Below are 24397 nucleotides of genomic sequence, written 5' to 3'. Positions count from 1 at the left end.
AAATACCAGTTTTCACTTCTGTAACATGTTATTTTTTCAGATATACTGTAGATATGCTCATTCTAAAAATTCACCCCCTTTTTTGTTCCCCTTAATTGGATTTTCCGAGAAAAATATATATGTCTCTTTACTTTTACAGGAAATTCCTAGTACCAGTGTTCAAGTCTGTAACATGTTTCGTATCTAAGATATATTGTAGGCCTAGAGATATGTTTTTTAAATTCCACTCCGTTTGTCACCCCCGTTCATCCCCTATTCATTGGATTTTCCAGAAACAAAAAATACGTGTTTCTTTATTTTTTAAAGGAGATTCCAAATACCAATTTTCATGTCTTTAACATCTTCAGTTTTTGTGATATAAGTATCCTCATAAAAAGTATTCAACCAAATATCCCCCCTTTTCAACCCCCTTAATGGGATTTTGCAAAAACAAAAAACACGTGTTTCCTTATTTTTAAAGAAGATTCCAAATACCAAGTTTTGCGTTTTTGAGATATAGATATCCTATTTAAAAACGCCCCCCCCCCGTTTTCACCCCCCTTAGCAACCAAAAAATATGTGTTATTTTATTTTTAAAGGAGATTCTAAATACCGATTTTTACATCTGTAAACTTTTAAAGTTTTGAGATATAGATACACTAATTTTAAAATTTTCTAAATATTCACCCCATTTGTCACTCCTGCTTAACCCCCATTAATTGGATTTTCCAAAAACAAAAAAATACGTGTTTTCTTATTTTTAAAGGAGATTTAAAATACCAATTTTCAGGTCTGTAATATCTTCAGTTTCTGAGATATAAGTATCCTCACTAAAGGCATTCAACCACTTTTCACCCTTTTTCACCCCTCCTAGTGGAATTTTCCGAAAACAAAAAATACGTGTTTCTTAACTCTTGAAGGAGATTCTAAATACCAATTTTTGCACCTGTAAACTTTTAAAGTTTTGAGATACAGATACACTCATTTTAAAAGTTCATCCCCCTTTTCACCCCCTTAGCGACGGAATATCCAAAAATCCTCCCTTAGCGAGCACTTACATTGTATTATAAATGTATCCTCAAAATTTCATTTCTTTACGTCTAGTAGTTTTGGCTCGGCGATGATGAATCTGTCAGTCAGTCAGTCAGTCAGTCAGTCAGTCAGTAGTTTCGTATGCTCTAAGCATTTCACAGAGGAGGACTATGAAATATCGAATTAATATAAGCCAATCTCCTGAAACAAAGTAGAAAAAAGGATGCTGTGCCTGCGCTAAATATGAGGGGGAATCACAGGAATGAAACCGGTTTCTGTTGCAAGGCGTGCATCTAAATATACCATGAAGGAACTTGTAAGTGAAGCGATTGAATGCAGTTTTGCGAGTGTTGTGTCAGTTGGAGTGTGTGCAGTGAACAGGATACTATTCTCCGTGATGCAACCTGCACGTCTGCAAGTCCAAATGCGGTTTGAATACAATTTGAATTAGGAAGAGAAACATTCAGGAACGCACATTGTTACGGTAGTGAGATTGACAATCGTGCTCGTGATGCAATGTATGAAGTACCCCTTTGTAGAAGAAGAATGTGATTCGATCTCGCATGATAATTATTTTTATATGGCGTGATGAAAAAGTCTCCATTTGAGGGCGTTGCTGAAGCGGACATGCAACGTAGCGTGACTCCGATACGGGTTTAAAAGGACGGACAGGTATTAGTGTAGCAGTCGTGTCGTACCGAGGTGCGTGCGTTAAATACGGCCACGTGAACTATTGCGACGCTGTTACCAAATGCGTTCAAACAGGACCAACATGCTGTTATTCTGTTCTTGACTGCCTAAGGACAGACACCGGTGGACATCCATTGGAGAATGAAGACTGTTAATGGGGTAGCATGTCTGTCGAAATCCACCGTTGTGGAATGGTGCGGGTCGCGTTTCGACACAAGACGCCGGTCGATCTGGGAGGCCAGCCCCATCCATTACGGACAACAACAAGCGGGCGGTGGATTAGGTGATTAGAAGGGACCGACGCATAACCATTCGTGCGCTAGCAATGGATCTTGAGATAATCTTCGGTAGCGTCGACGCTTTCTGTCGGACGAGGATGTGCAGCTTCACGCAGCAGCACACGGAGATGTTCAAACTGGTGCGTAGGTGGGACGAGTGCGTCAAAGCTCACGGCGATTTTCCTTGATTGGCATTCGGAGTTAGGACTGTACGGCTGTCGAACGGAAACTGTTTGATGCCCCCTTTTATTTCGTGCGGCTATTTCTAGCCCGGCGCAGCCCTTATAAGGCAGACCTTCCGACGAGGGTGTGCGGCATCTGCTGTGTATAGGAAACTGCCTATTATTGTGGTGGAATATAGTGTTGTGTGTGAGTTGCACTGATATTTGGTACAGCAGAGACAAGGGAATTAACCATTTAATGTTAACATTTCCGACCTGACCAGGAATCGAACCCGGAGCCCCCTGAACCGAAAAGCACTACGCTGATCATTCATCTAAGGCAGGGCCTCTCAAACGCCCAAAATCTCACGCGTGCAGAGCGAGGCGCAAGAGGTCCGTGCACTGTGCATCGGTGCCGCTCGGTATGGCTCGGATCAACGCTTCGTCTCTGGGATACTCGGCTAAGGTCGGCTCTACTCGGCTATACTCGGCTCAACTCAGCCCGGATTTGGAGCGCTACGGCGCAAGTGGGGCAGAGGGAGACAGGCGGAGCGAGCGAGAGAGGCGTGGGGAAAGAGAGAGTAAGCGCTATTGCTCCAAATCGAGGAGTGGGAGGGTCTGCACTCTGGTCAACCAAGCGAAGTCGTCTTTTGCACCGTGCACAGTGCATGCACCACGCGCATGCACCCTGAGAGGCCCTGATCTAAGGAGCCGTATACCTCCCATTATGACAGGTGATTAAAATAATGAAAGGGGTCCTTGGTACGACGAATTATTTTTCGGAAGATGGGATACGAGTGGTGAAGGTATGAGCATACGGAAAGATGGATTTGAAGGTGGTGTAATGGATAGCAGAGTCCGGCCCCGCGGTGTAGGGGGCAACGCGTCCGCCTGTCACCCGGCGGCCCCTGGTTCGATTTCCGGCCGGGTCAGGGTCTTTTATTTGTAAATGATTAATATCCGTGGCCTGGGGACTGGATTTGTGTCGTCCTTAACGTTCCTTTCCTCACACTTTACACTTCCGCAATATCCAAATACACGTAGGTTCATAATATATGGTCAAAGTAGGGGCAAAATATATCTGTAGGTCGACGCCCCGAACAAATAGCATTAAAAAACAAAGACAAAACAAATGGAGAGCAGAAAACCGGATTTCAAAAAGAGAACACAATAGTTTAAAAAATATATTAACAATGTCCCAATGCAGAAAACAATTACAAATTTAACAATTATAGGAAATAAATATCATCATCATCATCATCATCTGTTTACCCTCCAGGTTTGGTTTTTCCCTCGGACTTAGCGAGGGATCCCACCTCTACCGCCTCAAGGGCAGTGTCCTGGAGCTTCAGACTCTTGGTCGGGGGATACAACTGGGGAGTATGACCAGTACTTCGCCCAGGCGGCCTCACCTGCTATGCTGAACAGGGGCCTAGTGGAGGGATGGGAAGATTGGAAGGGATAGGCAAGGAAGAGGGAAGGAAGCGGCCGTGGCCTGAAGTTAGGTACCATCCCGGCATTCGCCTGGAGGAGAAGTGGGAAACCACGGAAAACCACTTCCAGGATGGCTGAGGTGGGAATCGAACCCACCTCTACTCAGTTGACCTCCCGAGGCTGAGTGGACCCCGTTCCAGCCCTCGTACCACTTTTCAAATTTCGTGGCAGAGCCGGGAATCGAACCCGGACCTCCGGGGGTGGCAGCTAATCACGCTAACCACTACACCACAGAGGCGGACGGAAATAAATATAGTAATCTAAATATACAAATTTAGATTTCTTGAATAGAAATCGAACTGAAATAGATTCATTTAACATTGAAGCAGAGAAATAGACGACAGGACTCGCTAATCCAAAATTTAACTTGAAGTGTTCTTTAAGCGATAATTTTGAAGAACGACAATAATGAAAACACATTACACCGATAAGTCATGAAGAAAATCGAAGAAAAATTAATTTAAATCGTAGAAGAAAAAAAGTAGAAACTTGAATACCCTAAACGGGCAAATTTCGTGAAAAAATCATTTCATTGGCAATTTAGATATCTTGATACTTAACTTGTAGGTTTCTGCTTCGCAATAACAGCATAATGTTTCTACGTTATAAAACACTAAGATCTGTAGCAGCGCTGGCAAATAAAGTTCATGATATGGTAATTCCAAATCTTGCAGGGAGTTAAAAATAGATAACATCTCCGCTCCTGGCGGAAATTAGAAGCTTGTAGTCAACTACGCACACATCCTTGTAGATATATCGTAGCAGACCCGCGAATTATGAAGAGCATACGAGTGTTGTTGCGTGGCGAAGGTCACATAATGTTTACACTTCGGCTCGAGTCTGATTGAAGTGGAAATGCAGGTTGCAGCTTTGACGAGCAGCAAAATTAGCTACTAAAGATGACGCAAGTGCCTTCTGCGATGTGTTGGTCAGCAGGAGTGTCTTCAAGGAAGAGTGCGAAGTGTGTAGTGTGTTAAGACGATTCTTTTTCTTCGCCGGGAGGCCCCCGAAGCGCGCTTCCCCCGCGTGGCAATCGTCACTATTCTACATTGCCTCCGACATGCTATTAGTTCTGAGAAGAAAGAGATAGCAGGGGAGTGGGAAAAGACACTACAGGAGTATCTGCCTGTCCCAATGTCAGACATGCTACCAGGCAGGTTTGTGTTGGTAGAAAAGGATGGTATTGAGGCGTGGTATTAAGTGTGAAGGAAAATCACATAGGCGGAAAAGAAAGAGCCTATATGTAAAACCAGACGTATTGAGACGAGTGGAGATACTGGTTTATATACAGCACCGAGTAGGCGCTGCTAAAGCTGCAACAAAGATTACTTGGATTAAACACAAATAATATAAGCGGGAAAGTTAACCAAACTATAATAATATAGAAGGAGAATAATAAAGGCACAGTGGTTTCCGAAAACAACGTTGAATATACTAAAAAGTTAAATAAGTGATGAAAGAACATCAGTGGGAAAGTCACAGCTCACAGCTACAAGGGTATGAAAACTGACCGATCATGAGAGAAAGAGATTCACATTTTGTCCGCTAATTAGAATGAAAATTAGTTCCATGTTCTAGTCACTGGGTGTTTTTATTCATCTTAATACACCCCTCATTTCAACACGCCGCACCACACAACCATCCACCACAGAAACACGCAATAGTAAACGCAAGAAGAGCATGAGTCCACGTGTAGTGCCGACCGGAAGTAACTGGGCAGAGGTCAGGAAGGGGAAAAAAACAATATATCTGGAAGTTACGGTTAGATGTTCTATTCTCACAGCCTCGCTAGTTCAGAGTGAATTCAAGCTTCTATCAAATGTCACCGCACATAACATGGTTAATAAGGAATAAGAAAGAACAATTAATAAGCATAATTCTATAACATTTTCTACATTTACAGAATAAACACCAATGTTTCTTTTCGAATACTTACAGAGATTCAAGTGACATAGATGAGGCTAAATTGAAGAGAGAGACTATTTTAGTCCATCATTATGTGAAGCCAGACTAATTTTTAAGTGAATGTCATATTTTATCTTGTCAAGTAATAATGTTCCTAAATTAAGAAATCTGGTACTATTATGAACCCATTCCACACAACACTAAATCCTGGCTTAATGAATTTCAAATAGTAATTAGATAAAATAAAAAATAAAAATAGAACTAGTAAACTATTTTTAACAATTTTACAAATTTATTTTTGATCTTATGATGGATTTCTTAGCCTGGGTCTGAAGATGTCCATTTTACAGACAAACCATGTTAATCATCGTGTTATTTTAAAAGGTTTCCACACAGTGCACCCGTTGAATAAGTGGTTGTTTAGTTTAATGTACAGTATTTAGCCTCTTTGTACGTTTCGGTGTAATGTAATGTATTGCATTAGCATTGCCCACTGAAGGCAATTGGACATTCTGTACTAACACCTTGGCTTACTTAAATCCACGTTTTACATTCAACTAATTTATTTGTTCCCTTTCAGTGTCCTGGAAGAACTACGACGACAGACAATACGTTGAAACGAGAAACCTCAACCGTAACGTGCTCGACTTTGGTTTATAAACACACCGAGACCATAACAGATAATGGAGATGAAAGGCCCACACAATTACAAGGTATTGCTGTTAGTTGATATATACAAGGTATGTCTAAACAGTACGGTGAATGGACCGATATTGCAATTGCACGTGTGGTAACACTGCTTGCATGTGCATGTGAATAGAGAGACATCTCAGGAAGCGCCGCGTAGCGTTGAACACACGGAGCTGAAGCAGGTTAACCTGCTGGGGCCAGTCGAACGTAGTGTGCTATAGTGCAATTGGGAAAGCGGTGATGGAGACGCAGGTGATGCTGGTGCAAGTTCGGAACAGAATCCCTAAGCAGGAAATGTGTTTAACGACTGGTTCAAGCGTTTTCGGGATGTACAGGAAACTCTTGATGATGCTCCACGTTTTGAACACCCACCATACTTCCGGCATGTGGCACCTGCAGACTTATTTTTCTTTCCCCACCTCAAGGGAATCCTCAAAGGCATGCATTGTGCTGACATACCGAACATACAAAAACGTGTGCCATCAGAGCTTCGATCTATTCCAAAAGAACCCTTCGTTGCCAATTTCCAGCAGTTGTATACACGTTGCCAAAAGTGTAGTGTGGTCAATGGAAAGTACTTTGAAGGCAGCTAAAGATATATATTTTTGTAACTTCTGTTTACTTTCCGTTATGATATAATTCACCGAACATTTTAGACGCACCTTGTAAATGCAGCTGACATATACAGTATATGTCACCTATTTTAACTGTTGTTGCAGTACAATGCTCTTCTGTTCTTCAGTATTCCGTTTAAAGTCAAGAGTCAGGTTTCATTTGATGCCATCTCTGAGCTTCGGACTCGTCCATGATTAAGAAGTTCGATTACGAGATGTTATTACCACACACAAATACAGGATGATCATCTGAACGTCTAAGACTACATGGCTGTTTTTATTTCGTGAATTGTACTACTTAAGACTTCACTATTAAATTACAGGAATGTCCGACCCATTGGCTGAATGGTCAGTGTACTGGCCTTCTGTTACAAGGGTCCTGGGTTCGATTCCCGGCCGGATCGGGGATTTTAACCTTCATTGGTTAATTCCAGTGGCCCGGGGGCGGGGTGTTTGTGCTATCCCCAACATCCCTGCAACTCACTCACCATGTAACATATGACCTATTGGTATTAGTCTTATAAGAGCAATGTACAACAGCCATATTGCCTAGTAGCCTTTGCATCGTTTCCCCAAAGTTAGTCCGATAAGACCAATAGGTCCTAAGTTACAAGTTGGGAGCCTTTGAGGTAGCTCTCCAGATGTAGTCTCATAAGAATCATGTATAGCACCCATCTTGTCCAGTAGCCCTTGCGTCAGCTCCCCAAAATTAGTCCGGTAAGACGTACAGGTTCTAAGTTATAATTTGTAAGACCTTGAGGTAGCTCTACAGAGTTACCCCCACAAGAGCAATGTATAGCAGCCATCTTGCCTAGTAGGACAGTTAGGTTAAGCCTGGGTTCGAATCCAAGCATGTAAGGTTAAGTTTACATTCTTATGCTGTTACCCGGTCATCTAACATAGGTCTGTAAAGTTACGCCCCTGTGAGGTTAAGCCTTGTGTCGAATCTAAGCTTGTAAGGTGAAGCTTGCACATGTAGCCAGACGCCCAATTTCCAAATCTCACACGCTGTGACGTCACATACCCAACAGCCAATCAGCGCTTAATCTAGAGTGGACACAGCCCTTCTACTAAGATAGTCTCAGGTTCGAAACCCAGCAGCGTCACGTCTGCTTAATTCCTCTGGTTCGTTTACTGAGCGTTGATACTTGTCTTAGTACACGCCTCTTCATTACTACACCACTCTGCCAGACTCCATAGAAATAAGTAAGAACTGAATACCTCCTTCCACATATGGTTGACGTCATGAAAGTGATCCGGTCCTTAAAATGGATCAAATCCTCATGTGTGACACAGATTGCACCCGCGATTCTGTCAGGGTGCAGGAAAAGCAGTGGAGAAAGAAACAGGTCCAGAAGCAACGTAATTCGGAATGTATTGTGTCATTTCACTGTAACATTGAAATAGTGTAATATTTTAAAAGTGGTTGTTAATAAATAGTACTTATATCGACTCAGTTTACCAGAGCAGTTTTTCAGTTATTGAAGGAAGGGTTTTTGAAAGAAATTTCCTTTCATACCGGTTGCGGGTGGTAGCCCTGGTAATATCTGAAAAGCTTAAAATTGTATGCTTGAAAAAATAATTCCAAGTTCCGTTGAAAGTGAATCTTCGGAACACACACAGGCCAAAACGGGAAAGTGTTAATGATTAGTTAATATCACGCATTGATCGAAAGGCTTCCGGAATGGGCCAGAAGACATGGCAAAGTGATTTTGTTACACGACCACGCGCCGTCTCACACAGCAAAACCAGTGGGCACCTTGAAGTCACTTGGATGGGACATCCTTCCGCACCCGCCGTACTGCTCCGACCTGGAGCCATCTATCACCTCTTCGCATCAATGGGGCAAGCGTTCGCTGAGCAGCACTTTAGCATTTTCGAGGAAGTTGGAAAATGGCTCGACGAATGGTTTGCCACAAAAGACAAGCAGTTTTTCCGGCATGGTATTCATAACTTACCAGAAAGATGGGTGAAGTGTGTACACGCCGATGGCCAGTATTTTGAGTAAACAAAAAAAGTTTCCCTTGAAAATCACGTGATTTCTTTACCACAAAAACCGGAAAAAAATTATGCATACACCTGGTATATTCAGTTGGAATGTAAGTGCGATTGGTTTCGTAGACCGAGTACTCTTTACGCCCGCGGTGTAGATGATATAAGAGTTTGCCGAAATCATTCCCTGTTTTACCTCCTTTACCCTAGGTGCCCAAACTTTACTTTTTGATAAAGGTCCACGGCCATTAGTATGGATTGGTTCACGGGCCATGTAATTTAAAGTATTATTTCGTCCATTAGTATGGATTGGTTCACGGGCCATGTAATTTAAAGTATTATTTCGTATTTTATAAACACATAAAATTGAACTCTCTCTCTCTCTCTATATATATATATATAATATTAGCTTAATTACAACTATTCAGTTAAATTGCAAAGAAATTAAAATGAACAAGAAAAGCCAAAGCTGGAGGCCAAAGAAAGATTGGGCCCTGTCAAAGAAAATGGTGAATACAGAAGACAGCACAACTACTAATATACAATCATGTGGAGAGGATAACCGATCGTCCGAAAAGAAGGATAACGTTTTATGGACACGTGACGCGAATGAACCCACCAAGATCGCATAACCGGATCATTAAATAAATTACTTTCAGGACAAGAAAATCAAAGAGGTCTGGTTCATTGATGTTGAAGAATATCTAGAAGAACTGGAGGTCACACATAGTGACATCCTAGAGCGTGTCCCACTCAAGAGGAAACTTCAAGCATGCTATGATTTCCAGGAAAGGTCGAAGCTAAAAACAGGAAAGGCATGGACACAGGGGGGGGGGGAGGATGAACAACACCGAGAACGAATGCAGAAGTACTGGGCAAATGTCAAAGCCCAAAGAAGGAGACAGTTGAAATGTCGGGGTCCATAATTGGCTAAAACGAGATGAATGAATGTAATATAAAATTAATGTATCTGTCCATGTGATAATTGGCACTGCTCCTCACGAATAAAGCCACAATGTCTGGTTTGATTGATGATATAGCAACACGCAGCAAACTTACCAAACGAGTGTCGATGATTCACGTTTTCGTTGCTCACTTCACGGGTTTCATCCTGGAGAAAATCACAATATGTGTCTATTAATTCCGGGATATTTTCCCTGGGGAATATTATAGTATTGTAGGTTTTATAATTCTAGTAATGGGACATTGTTAAACTTATTCAGTTGTAATCCAACCGGTTAGGTGAACGAACGTGAAGTGACAGAGAGTGCATGCGAGTGAACAACAGGCATATGGTAGTATCTATGGAGGTGGCATTGCAGGATTAAAGTTAGGTATATCCTTGATGTTAACGGTCCCTCTAATATAGCACAAGTGGTGCTGACGTCAGTATGACGATATATCTTTTGTGATTGGTGATTGAAATGAACTCCGACCCTGGACTATCTTAGGAGGAAACCAGAAAGCTAAAGGAAGATTTTTTTTTTTTTTGCTAGGGGCTTTACGTCGCACCGACACAGATAGGTCTTATGGCGACGATGGGATAGGAAAGGCCTAGGAGTTGGAAGGAAGCGGCCGTGGCCTTAATTGAGGTACAGCCCCAGCATTTGCCTGGTGTGAAAATGGGAAACCACGGAAAACCATTTTCAGGGCTGCCAATGGTGGGATTCGAACCTACTATCTCCCGGATGCAAGCTCACAGCCGCGCGCCTCTACACGCACGGCCAACTCGCCCGGTAAGGAGGTAATTAAGGAGTTGTTCCAAGTACATAAGACCAGGAAAATATTAATATTAATAGACCAGAGTAAGGAATTAAAGGGTATGAAAAGCCACCTACAATCGAAGCTGAGCAACATAAACGTGACTGAAAACGATTCTGATCTAGAGAAAATTAATAATCGAGTACAGCACTTAAGAAGAATGGATTAAGAGACTTGAATTACAGTATCAGTCATGAGTCAGATTGGGTATGAAGAGAAATATAGTAGTATATGGACTGGAAGACTCTTGTAAGGAAAATGTCAATGAAATGATAAACAATGTAATCTCGCTGATCATGGAGAAAGTGAAATTGAATTGTAGTGAGAGTGAAATTGACAAGGCTTTTAGAACAGGACAGACTACGGGAATGAGACCTGTGAAAGTAGGTATGATGTCGAGTCTAAAGGCGCGTAGAGTTTTGGAAAATGCGAAGAACTTGAAAGGGACTAAAATATGGATCAGAAAAGAACTGGATTCGGAAGAGATGAAAGACCTGAGAATGCTACGCTTTCACTTAGGCAAATCACATAACATAGGTCTCAACGCGTTTATCAGAGGAAACACACTAACAGTGGTAGGAGATTCTTGGAGCAGATCTTGGTCTGCCAAGCAGCTGCAAGAAATCGAAGAACGCCCTCATGAGTTAGCAGTGAGTTGGAAGGTCAGTTCCACGGTAGGTAGACTAGCGTGTGCTTACCGAGGAGGAAAAGCTGAATTACCCAGAAGTCGGAGCGTTGACCTCACGACATCAGCAGTCTAGAACTGTGGAACCAGAAGAGAAAACTGTTTCCCAAATGATAGCACAGTAAAGAAAGAAGTAGTTGTATATAAACGCAAGGTACTAAAAAATTTGAAAGATATTTGGGGTAAAACGGGGATGAGGAGTACAAGTAGGGACAGGGATACAGAGGACGACATAATTAGCTCCCCTAGTGGAATTATCACACAGCAAGGAAAACACGAATAACTCGCAGTAGCGCGTGTGTATTGCGTATATTCCGGCGGGTAATGGTTATCCGCATCCTCAAATGGTTATCCGCGGATACTATAAATATTTACCAACAGTATGTTATACCCAAGTTATTGAAACGGATAGGTCTGTTAATACAGTACAATAGGCCTGACACCTGGCACCAGAATCTCTACAGTCACAAGTTCATGCGGGAATTCCTCTTGCGATAACTACCGACCTATTCACCTTTGTTCCTTTCTTCCATTAATTGCGGGCAGGGGTCAGTTAGGGTTAGGTCAGATTTACGGCTTTATGGTCTCGAGGCTCTATATATACCACCATTCTCCCATACCAATGTCAAGAGCTGCCTAACTACACGCAAAAGTAAGAGTATACCTGGGTGAAAATCAATAAATATCATTAGAAATTATCAGCAAAATTATCCGCAATGCCATACAGTTTGCATCCACCAAGACAGTAACTTCGCGGATATCCGCATCCGTGCAGGGCTCTAATTATTATAGAGGAGAAACGTTTGAAATTTTGATCATAGGTACTGAAAACATGATAAAGCATTCTAACACTGAATAAGTAATACGGATGGTGGAGAGAGCAATAGTAATAGCTGGCAGTAAAATGGCTGTGTGAAAGGGAAGGGAAAATAATCAAAATCTTTGGTATAACGGTAAGTGTGCAGGATTAACAGTTTGAGTCACGCCACGTAAATAAAGTCATAATGATAATAATGATGATAATAATAAAATCGTACAGAAATGAGGGATCACAGGAGTCGAGGATAAAATTGTGTAGCAAAACAGGAAGTACAAAGGTATATGAAGTGAAAATAGAGATAATTGACAAGCCAAAGGGGTACAGTTGTTAAATAGATATTGTAAACAAAATGAAACCAAGAAAGTATGGAACAGAATAAACATAATTTGTAAGAAAATAAGAATAATGAACAGGCGAGTATAAGAAACGATGAATGGATAGTCTATTTCAAGGGGTTATTAGGGGATCATAATAAATGAAAGCTAATAAAAATGATACTCGTCTGCTTAGACTTATGGGGAATACTCTACCCTTATTAGATGGTCCTATAACTACAGAGGAAGTATTAGAGGCAATGAAAAAAAGGAAAGAGGAGAAATCAGGTGCTATTAATGGAATCCCATGCGAATTTTGGACAAAGCTAAGTAACAACAACAATATACTTGGAATAATAGATAAATATTTAACACAATTTTTGATGGCAGGAAAATCACAATATTTTGGCAAGGACTAATATCTCCCAAATACAAAAGGAAAGGAGAGAGAGAGAACTAATATAAATAATTGAGTAGTTCAGTTTCAAAACTGATCATATGCATTTTTTGGTGAAAATGAGGTAGCTGTAGAATCCGACATACCGGGCGAGTTGGCCGTGCGCGTAGAGGCGGGCGGCTGTGAGCTTGCATTCGGGAGATAGTAGGTTCGAATCCCACTATCGGCAGCCCTGAAGATGGTTTTCCGTGGTTTCCCATTTTCACACCAGGCAAATGCTGGGGCTGTACCTTAATTAAGGCCACGGCCGCTTCCTTCCAACTCCTAGGCCTTTCCTATCCCATCGTCGCCATAAGGCCTATCTGTGTCGGTGCGACGTAAAGCCCCTAGCAAAAAAAAAAAAAAGAATCCGACATATTGGATCTATAGCCTCATTCTGCGAAAATATTGGAAAAAATTCATTTGCCACTCTTAGTGGCGTACTGAAATATCGATTCGATTACAAAACTGTCCATCTACACCACTCGTTCTGTTTCAAAACTTACCATTTACATTACTGGAGCTTGCTTTTAAAATTTATGTTGTAGCATTAAAAGTTATACGGAATCATATCTTATCATGATCGGAATGTCCCGCTCCATGACTGAATGGTTAGCGTGCTGGCCTTTGGTCATAGGGGTTCCGGGTTCGATTCCCGGCAGGGTCGGGAATTTTAACCATCATTGGTTAATTTCGCTGGCACGGGGGCTGGGTGTATGTATCGTCTTCATCATAATTTCATCCCCATCATGACGCGCAGGTCGCCCACAGGAGTCAAATCAAAAGACCTGCGCATGGCGAGCCGAATTTGTCGTCGGACACTCCCGGCACTAAAAGCCATATGCCATTTCATTTCACTTCATTTCATGATCGGAATATGCATATAGCAAATATCTTTCGACGAGACACAATTAAAAATGTCGAGTTTATTTTTCCTGACCCAGGACATTCTTACATGCCACCAGACCGAGTGTTTTGACACCTAGACCCCTGACCCACCCATGGAATAAATCAGCATATTTGAATATTATGGGAAAATTGCCAAAACAAACGATGTTGTAATATAAGACTGGAAAACCGCTGTAGGAGACGAAATGAAGCCGCCAAATCTTCGTTTGACACTCTAAATTTGCAGAAGTAAAGCGTTTCTGTTTAACAGAATCCAAGGGTAAAGTCCCAAGTCCTCATTAGAGGGGAGCAGGCATACAATAGGGACTTTAATAAAGCAAAACGTGCCTGTAAATCATCCAAGAACATTGTTTACATCAGATCTAATCCAGTTTCTTTAGGATGTCAACCGAACGATAACAAAATGAAGGATATGGAAATGCTGCTGGTAAAATATTATGCCAACGACTTGAGGGACCTGAAGAATCTCTCGTTCTACAATATTCTTTTGGTGGGGGGAATAGTGCAAGATAACCCTCTAGCAGACAATGACGAGGAGAATTATTTCCCAATGACTAATGTTAGTTTTATTGTTTGACTTATTCAATGGTATCGTGACTGTCCGTTCATATTCTTCAAGAAAATTGTGTTATTTATTTCCTAATAACACTTAATGTTAACAATTATCAAGATTGTGCTTTATAATACAAGACCAGTATATAAGTATTATTTCAGTATGCATAGGTCATGATGTTTATATTGCTATTTCAAAACTGATCAACTATACCATTAAAAAACTAATCATCTACGTATTTCATTCGCAAATTTAACCTATTTCTACAGTTTTAATTAAGTTGACAGTGAATTAGTAGTTATTTGGAACGACAAGGAATCAAACCACACTAAATGCTCGACCACTGCATCTTAGGCACGCCCTGTTTCGCCTCTCCTGTAAAATCAGTAAAATGTTAGATGATTAGTTGTGAAACTGGACTACTCAATTATAGAGATATTACTCTGTTGGACACACTTGGCATGATTTATACTGGAATATTAGCAAAAAATCATAAAATGGGCAGAGGATTACATTGTACCGTCGGTGTACCAGGCCGGATTTAGGTAGGGAATTAGAACGTCAAAGGATATATTTGTCACTAAACAACAATAGACTGGTGCTTAAAGAGAAAAGGTAGTAAATTACATATTACAGCTATAGATTTAGAAAGTGTTTGCTTCTGTGAGTAGAGAAGCGGTCGCTGCGAAGCTGGCTGCTACAGGGGTGTCAATTAAAATGATTAGTGCCATAGAAGAATTGTATTCAGAGGTCAAATGCACGATTAAAATTCAAAAAGAATTAGAAGTGGGAGAGATCTATTGAACTATTGGGCTAAAGCAGAGTTGCAAATTATCACCTACATTGGCATACTTGTTACTAACGATATTTTGCTAAATAAAGGGGATGATATCGTGACAAGCATGTGTCTTAATAATAATAATAATGAAATGTCTGGCCTGGTTATCGCAGACGACATCCCTCTGCTGTATTTAACATCAGTTGGTATCCAAAAACCTATCACAAAAACCTCTGAATATTGTACAAAATAGAATTTACAAAATAACGTTAAGAAAACGAACGTACCCCTACCTGGCAGCTCTCGGATACTGGTACGCATGATTGGAAGGCAAATCTTGTATAATCTGATGTATTTACAAACGGCTATATACGAGGGTCGAGTCATAAGTCATCGCAACCTTTTTTCTCGCGAACAGGAGACATCACGGAAAATCTAAGATATGCATTTGGAAATATAGGGCGTGTACTTATGCATAGTGCCTGAAGACAAATTCTGACTTCAGGAGATTTTCGTAGGAAAGTGACAGAACACAGGTCATTGGTAAACATTGTTTTATTATGGTATAGACAGCAAATACACAAGACTACGTACAAAGGACAGGTCTTTACTGTTTACAGACCTTCGAAATAATCACCCAAGGTTTCCACTGTGCGTTGCCAGCGGTTGGGCAGGCGCTGAATACAATTCGCTGCTTGTGTATCGCTAACGTGTGACACCTCTCTCCGAAGAGCTATTACGATGTCCTCTTTGTTAGCAATCCGCTGTCCACCTAATGCTTCCCGCAGCTCTGCATGGCATTGGCGTGCATTTCTGCTGTGGGGAACTGCTATTTCAATATACGATCGTTGCTCCTGCTTGTTGACTTCCATTTTGTGACGTTCTCACAAACACACTGAAATTGGGGGCATGCTTAGACCCACACTGTTGTTTACATACACCATCTAGCGGCATCATACGCAAGTACATACCGTACGTTTCCAAATGCATATCGTAGATTTTCCGTGTTGTCTCCTGTTCGCGAGGAAAAAAAAATTGGTGTCATGACTTATGACTCGAGCTACGTATGTGTTTTCTTGGTTACATCAAATTTCACAGCCACGTTATTATTATTATTATTATTATTATTATTATTATTATTATTATTATTATTATTATTATTAAACCCTCTCCAGAAGGCAGAAATACATCTGCGCATTTCCAGCCTTCAGGAAGTGTATCACAATGAAGGGACTGGGATGGGGTCACTGCCTCCGCACATTCTAATAGTAATAATGGCTGAGTATTTCGTCTTGACAGCTTGCAGCATGTGGCCTCATTTCCTTCAAGCTTCATTCAGAAGTGCACATATTTCTCTCCCACAGTTCTCTTGACTTAAAACGATCGCTTCCTTCATGAACTCTGGCTTTGCCACCTGCAATATTTGACAAATATATTTTGTTTTATGAATGGGCTAATAAGAGCATTCCACGCCTCCATACCACACCACACCTTTGTCAGTCCATGACAAAACAAATATCTTCAGAAATAAAATGTATTTAGCTGTAAAGGAATTTAAAAAAATTGAACATTGTCAAAGTTTACCTTGTTTTAAAGTGAGCCGAACCACCCGGAGAGAGAAAAGGAGAAGGCACATAAACTACGCAGTAAATTGAAAGCATGCATTCCAATAAAGGTGGAAACATAAAGATCATAGGCAACGAATTTTCAAACAGAGCCGAAGCAGATGGTCGGAATTATGACCCGGTCGTCCTATTCCAAACAAAAATCGTCTAACTGGGGAAATCAATTTAAAAGAGGGGATACAATAGTCAGATTTATTGGAAACATAAGGTTGAGGATAAAAGAAACGAACACATTTGCACTAACTCTAAATAAAGGTACTTACAAGACTTCAAGCAGATAAACGTAACCTCGTTGAGGGTCACCTTCAGGTTAAAAGTGGACTTTATTTTATTTCATAAAGCCTATACACGACGGTTTCGTACATAACACCAGATTCCAGCAATCTTAGAGTTGACAACTGCATATGATCACCAGTGATCGCGGAGCAATGCAATCAATACTCGCCACGAAATAAAGCAATAATTAAAGGATCAACATGTTTTAAAATATTGAAGGCAATCCAACCCGGTTATGTATTTTAATCATTATTTTCTCTGCCATCATTCCCACGCAGTTATGCCCGCAGGTGGAAGTAGGGCATATTCCAGGAAGACAAAGAGACGAAAACAAACGGAAACATGTCGTAAAAGGTGGACAAATCACGAGGAAAACGGATGGCCAAAACACTCAATATGAGCAATAAACGGTTATGAACACCAAGTGCAATAATGTGCTCGAAAACAAAATAAATGGAGTCCAAATGGTAGAAGTATGAACACGAGAAGAGAAGAAAGGAGAAATAAAAATAAAAGCGAAAGTATTCTTACCAGAATGCCGGGGCCATGTTGGGAAGTTCGGGATTGGGATGACATACCAAAGGAGATGTTCAATAAATTTTCAATTTCTTTGCAATCATTTAAGAAAAGGCTAGGAAAACAACAGATAGGGAATCTGCCACCTCAGCGATTACCCTAAATGCAGGTCAGTATTGATTGATTGATTGATTGATTGATTGATTGATTGATTGATTGATTGATTGATTGATTGATTGATTGATTGATTGATTGATTGATTTTTCTTCCACATATTAACATTCATGCAGACAAGGGAAAATACCAGACAGAAGTAAATAATTACAACTGCGACACATTAATAGAATAAGAAATTCTCACATATTAACCGGAGGTCTCGATGTCGCGGGTACAACCTTTTAGTCACCAGCAGTGTCATAGAAAGGACACAAATCGATGAAGATAATATCGCAGACACAGGCATAAATAAGAAAGAAGAAGAAAGAAGAATATATAAGAAATCTCTTGCCGGCAGCCTTCAAAACACGAAGTCATTGGAGATTTGTTCCAGCAAAAGTATCAAAATCATACTTTCGTAAAATCGGCACAGCCAGAATATCCAGACGCAGTGAGAAATATAAGAAACAAAACTTCGTATAGCATACACACACCCTACACTGCCTCCAGTCATGAAAGAAACATACGTCATTCACTACAGTGTAGAATTCGGAGCCAAGATAAAACTACAAAAAGACCTTGATGGTATTCTGATGTGGACTCATATGAACAAACTAAAATTTAACGTCTCGAAATGTGTAACAATGTCATTCACCCGGAAAAATAATAAAACTATCTTTCCATACAAGCTGGGACCAAACGCCCTGCAAGAAGTTGACCATGTCAGTGTCCTTGGCGTCCGGCTTGACGAGGGCCTTACTTTCACAGCTCATGTAAACAAGGTGACAGGAGAGGCCTACCGGGCATTGGGATTTGTCATACGGAACACAAAACTGTTCAGAAAGACGAATTCCATGATAGCACTCTATAATGCCTTTGTACGAATTAAATTGGAATATGCTAGCGTTGTATGGAATCCAAGGTTCGATAAATATATTAAGTTAATCTAAAGAGTGCAAAAACTTTTTGTAAGATTCCTACATCACCAAACACATGGCTGGTACCGATTTATGGTGCCATACAAAAACTTACTAACCAGTGTCGGAATGACCCGCCTTGAAATTCAGCGAAAAATAATCGATGCCAAGTACCTGCATAAATTATTAAACAATAAAGTACATGAAATGTATTTACTGTCCCTATTGTGTTTTCGCGTACCTCGCTTGCACTCAAGAGAACGCGGCACGTTTAGAACTGAAAGAGCTCTGACGACCGCCCACAACCATTCACTACTCTATAGGTTATGTAGCGACTATAATGAAGCGGTTAACATTGACAATAACTTGGACTTCGACATGTCAATATCTGTACTCATAAAACGTTTTGCAGCTACACTGCCACAACACTAAGAATTAACATCCCACTGAAAGCTGTCAGAAAGTTATTGTAGGTACCGAATAATTGAATAACTGATTAAATAATTTAGTTATTAATAATTGTCTTTTTAGTTATTAAGATATAAGAATTTTATCAATGTAATTGAATGAATAATTTAGTTACTAAGAATTGTATTTTTATCTATTAAGATATGAGACCATGACACCGCCGCAACTGCGGTGCTCTTCGCGTTCCAAACCCTATCTCCCTGCTAGAGGATTCCAGGGAACTCGAACGCTCATGCAGAAAAGAAAACGCTTCCCCGATCTCCCGACGGCGTCTCCGGGTCCTTTTGGGTTACCCCGACGAGCTATTATCAATGTAATTGAATTAATAATTTAGTTACTAAGAATTGTATTTTTAGTTATTAAGATCGAGACATTGTGTCAATGTAATTTAATAAGCACATTAAAGATTTTTAGGTTTACTGTAATTGGGGTTTACTACCCTGTTATAAACCGGCAAATAAATAAATAAATAAATAAATAAATAAATAAATAAATAAATAAATAAATAAATAAATAAATAAATAAATAAATAAATAAATAAATAAATAATCATAAGGCAAAGAAACGCCTCAAGCTACCCAATGAGGAGAAAACATTCTTGGCTCGCGGATTGATAATCACGAGAAAACTAAAGCAAATTTACATTATACGGTAGGCACCAGACAGAAATGAAAACAGAGCATTTGCAATGGAGCAAGAATGGAAAGAATGGAACGGCGAATGGAAAATAACCTTACCATAAAAGCGACCGCTAAGAAGAAAAAAGGAAAGTTTACAACAGTGAAAAGACTTACTAAAGTCTAAAATGGGAAAATATATTTTGGTAGTATTAGAATGCCACGCCACAAATAGAGGCGTCCATCTTTCCTCGCTTCGTCCTACACCAAAAACAAAAACAGAGAAGAAGAAAACGGATCCCGAGAAAGGAATAAATCAACACGCGAAACGTAAAAAGATACTGCTACAGTCTGATATGTGAAAGGAGAATTATTTAGAGAATCAATAAACTCATAGGCCAACCCAATAATAGGCCATCACAAAGCAGAGAAGTAATGTCTGGCTGAGAGGGATTAGAGAAAATTTTGCATACTAAGTCGATCGCCAGACAGATCGGCTTAACAGTTTCATTAATAAAAATGAAGTAGTACACGTACGTACCGAACTGGGTGAATGATAAAATTGAACATTGTAAGAGCCTAATATCAGAATTCAAGCATCTGTTTCCAGAAAGTCTAAAATCAGATTTGTGGTTCGGAGATCACCCTGCCACCGTCTTTGACAACAGATGAAAAAAATGAACATATTCAGCTATCCTGTGACGAAATTGTTGAGATCATTTTCAAGAGGATGAATTTAAAGCAATTTGGGTTGGAAAGGCGAAAGGAATATCCTTTGATTTGTGAGAAATTTGTAAAATGTTTGCTTGTGTTTAGCACAAGTTATCTGTGTGAGAGTGCGCTTTCTTCACTTCTGTAGGTAAACAAACATTACGGGTATAAATTAACTATTGATTCAGACTTGCGACAAAAACTGACAAACAATTTAACTTTATATAAGAAAACTGTGTTAACTTTAATGAACTCTTGCAATAACAGAACATTACCATAAAGTTTCTGCAGTGCTTCATTTACGAATAATTTATCACACAAAGTTGTAGTTTTTACCACATAATGGTTTCGTGTACACATTATTAATGCATAATTACAATGTTATTTTTAATTTAATGGCATAAGTACTCTATTAGAAATGAATTGTATAATCACGAGTTACTAATGTTATGTGCTAAAATAATTGGTTTTAAACCTTTAGTTTTGAAACCCCTGTAATACTACTTGGTGGTACGGCGAAAGTATGAATTTTGGTTTAGAGGTACACCAGTCTAAAAGTTTGGGAACCCCTGAACTGCAAGTAATAGATGCCAAGTTCTGCAAAATAATAATGTGGCTACCAGAATGTACAGCTAATAGTGGAGTTAGAAGTCTGTGTAAAGGTATAAGTATAAAGCAGATAGAGCTAAAAAGGTAATAACATATTGGTTAAGACTGAAAGAGGGGGAACGGGAGGGAAATACTGAATTAAGCATAACAACATCAAACAAAACATATACACGATGATCGCTGGATAACAAAGGTGAAAACGATGCTACATAGAATATGAATGGGAGACTACTGGGATAAAGAGATTCAGAAGGGAGAAAAGAAGCTCGGTAAGAAAGTACCTAACTATTTGAGTGAAAGATATTGAGAAGCAGATGATCATGGCAGAATGTCAGACCAAAAGAACATTACTGGAATTCTATGAAATTAGCAATAAGTTGTTAATAAAGAAAAACTTGCTAAAAGAAAAGTAAGAGGTATGGTGTGGTGATTAACGGTTATCTGCAAGAATAGGGATTAAAGACATAAACATGAAGAGAATTGTTTGCTTGTTATGTGGATAAATAATGGAAGAGGCACATCTGCTGAAAGTATGTTGGGAGGCAGACTAACTTAGGGTCAGATACCTGGGTAGTGATTCCAAATCAAACATACAAAGAGAGAAATGAAATGAAATGTCGTATGGCTTTTAGTGACGGGATATCCCAGGACGGGTTCGGCTCGCCAGGTGCAGGTCTTTCTATTTGACTCCCGTAGGCGACCTGCGCGTCGTGATCAGGATGAAATGATGATGAAGACAACACATACACCCAGCCCCCGTGCCATTGGAATTAACCAGTAAAGGTTAAAATCCCCGACCCGGCCGGGAATCGAACCCGGGACCCTCTGAACCGAAGGCCAGTACGCTGACCGTTCAGGCAACGAGTCAGACAACAGAGAAATAATTATATAAAATATAAAATGATTAAACAAACAGTGGATCGCACCAGGTAGAACAGCATTTTTTGTATATTAAAAGATATATATGGCAAAAGAAAAAAAGTTAAAATAAAGTAAGCACGAATTTAACTAATGAAGTGTAGGACAAACAAAACAAAACAAAACAAAATGACTATTTCGAGAATAGCTATAAACATGTATTAGCTTAATTAAAATGTTTAATGCAGTAATAGACAAACTAACTGTAATAAGGAAAATCATGCAAGTATCAAAAAAAATTTGGATTACAATAAATGATTGCTTTCTTCCAGTTTCATGTTATCCTGAACCAAGTGATGGTAAAACTCCATTCTACTCTATTCTTTTTCTATTCCCTGAAACCTATTCTTCATATCTCCATTCACAGACCCACAGAAAGGAGAAAGAGGAAGAAAAGAGATCGAAAATTACGCCATTGTCCATGAAGCTATGGAATCTACTAGCGTTGAATTAATTTCTTAGTTCTGATATAATTTCTGCGAACTTTTGATAATTAGGATAATTACACTTTTCTATGGCTGAAAAATGTACGAACGTTCTGATTTTTTTTTAAATTGATTATTCTCAAAGTCGCATTGTTCGTTTCGAAGACCTCCGCGTGAACAAACATAGTTGACATCAATTTATATTACCTTGGAGATGTCTGTTAAACTCATTCAGTTGTGTTGTATATTTATCAGAAAGGCTAAATCACACACCCATTCTGTGTATTTAAGTTCAGGAATATGCTGTACTTTTTTCTCAATGAGTGTTTGTATTTCATCTTCGAGATCATAAACTCATTTCATTTCGCCACGGTTCAGCCATCTTATTTCAGTGTTATGAATAATCTTCTAATTAATAACCGAGACTGTTTAAGAAGTTATGAAATTCTCCACGCCACAAACTTTGCTATCTAATGAAATTCTCTATTTTTACGACGATCTTCAAAACAATACATAATTTAGGAATCTAGCACAAATAATTTTTTGGTATATTAAGCAGTGATACTACGTGATAAAAATATTGTGTACTTCTGCTATTTCAGCTTGAAATCATTTCACTAACACTTCTCATCTTACTACAAATGCAAGTGCCCCGTCAATTGTTACACCAGAAAGATTCATATAATACAAGCCAAGGCGATTGAAGGTTTTAGTGGAAGCCCTGTTAAATCATTGACTTTAGTGTTGTCCTCAAAAGGAACAAGGGCAGTTAATTGGTTTTTGGTACTGAATCGTTATTTTAAGAAAGTTTCTAACTCAGCAGCATTGTAAGTATCATCGAGAGTCAAAGAATAAAACTCGAAATGTGTCGCTTGGTATTTTAAAGCCCCTATCTATATTGGTCGCTAATTCATCAGCTAGTCTGTCGCCTGTATCCAGGCATGAACCCTGTTGAAGATTTATAGGATAAGTTCAAACAAGCTGTTTGTGGCGTTCTAGCTGAGCATGTAATCTGGAAGACTAAGTATTCTATGAATAATCTTTGATCAGTAGAATAAAATGAACCTAGAATGGCTTGATGATCTTGTAAACGGTATGCTAAGACGGATTCAAGCATATATGCGAACAAGTGGGCATGTGAGTCAATATCTGCTGTACTTTGTCAAAATTGATGTGCAAGAACTCCAATTGGGAAATCAATGATGTGATCTGGTACAGAAATATATTTTCATTTTTGGTTTAATGTGCAGGGATTAGTGTAAATATATAATACTGTACTTAAATATTATCTTTTTAGCCATAGTAGTGTTCAAGAGTGTCAATTACCTGCAGTAATTGTTTCTCCTTCCAGTGTGGGGCTTTGGTGTTGTGTCGGTTTTCATCATCAGTTTATCTGGACTGTTTGGTGGACTCCTCTGGCCGATGTTGAAGACCAAATACGCCACTCACATCATGAGAATCCTCATTGGCTTGGCGGTGGGCACACTCTGCTCCACGTCAGCTTTCCAGCTTGTTCCACAGGTCAGGAAACACATTATTTTTGCTATAAACCTTTTAAAGCTTACCGAAATTACAATATTTATGACTAATTAAACCTTGGGGTCGATTATTTCTTTAAGAGCAAGAGCTAGTTGGTAAGATAATCTAATAGTGCTACATTTGAAATATTAAACAATGTTGTGAAGTTAAAACAATATTTATCTCTTATTTTTTGTAATCTTTCATGGGGTTTCTGAAGGACAGTAAAGTTCCTGTCTCAACAGCGATGTACTGTATATATATCCCATTACATTTTTGTTCTTGTTTCAAAAGATGGATTCCCACGAGCAAATGCTAATTGAAGAGAGCAATATACATAATGAGAAATCCTTCCTCTTCAAAAGGCACAATCATATTTTTCGAGTTTTATATTACCGGTAATAACTTTTTAACGTTGGATTACTTTAAAATGAATATTATGCTGTATTAAAGCCATATACCTGAACTACTTAGAGAGTCACTGAACGATGATCGTATGCACGGCTTCTGTGGTTAGGGAGTGCACAAGTGTAACTGCACGAAGGCGATG

The 24397-nt window shown here is 39.6% G+C and overlaps 1 protein-coding gene across 6 annotated transcripts in view; it reads left to right on the top strand.

The window, feature by feature from the left end:
• The window catches only part of LOC136862823 (metal cation symporter ZIP8), a 920308-nt gene that overhangs the window by 769577 nt on the left and 126334 nt on the right, over positions 1-24397 (top strand). For all 6 annotated transcript variants that reach the window (XM_067139088.2, XM_067139087.2, XM_068225787.1 and 3 more), the window contains 2 exons: positions 6120-6252; positions 23681-23850. In XM_067139088.2, coding sequence (XP_066995189.2) covers positions 6120-6252; positions 23681-23850 — 303 coding nt within the window. The remainder of the gene's footprint in view (positions 1-6119; positions 6253-23680; positions 23851-24397) is intronic.

This window comes from Anabrus simplex, chromosome 2 (genome assembly GCF_040414725.1).
Source record: "Anabrus simplex isolate iqAnaSimp1 chromosome 2, ASM4041472v1, whole genome shotgun sequence".
In the NCBI taxonomy this organism is placed as follows: Eukaryota; Metazoa; Arthropoda; class Insecta; order Orthoptera; family Tettigoniidae; genus Anabrus; species Anabrus simplex.
This window is presented reverse-complemented; position numbering and strand designations above follow the sequence as displayed.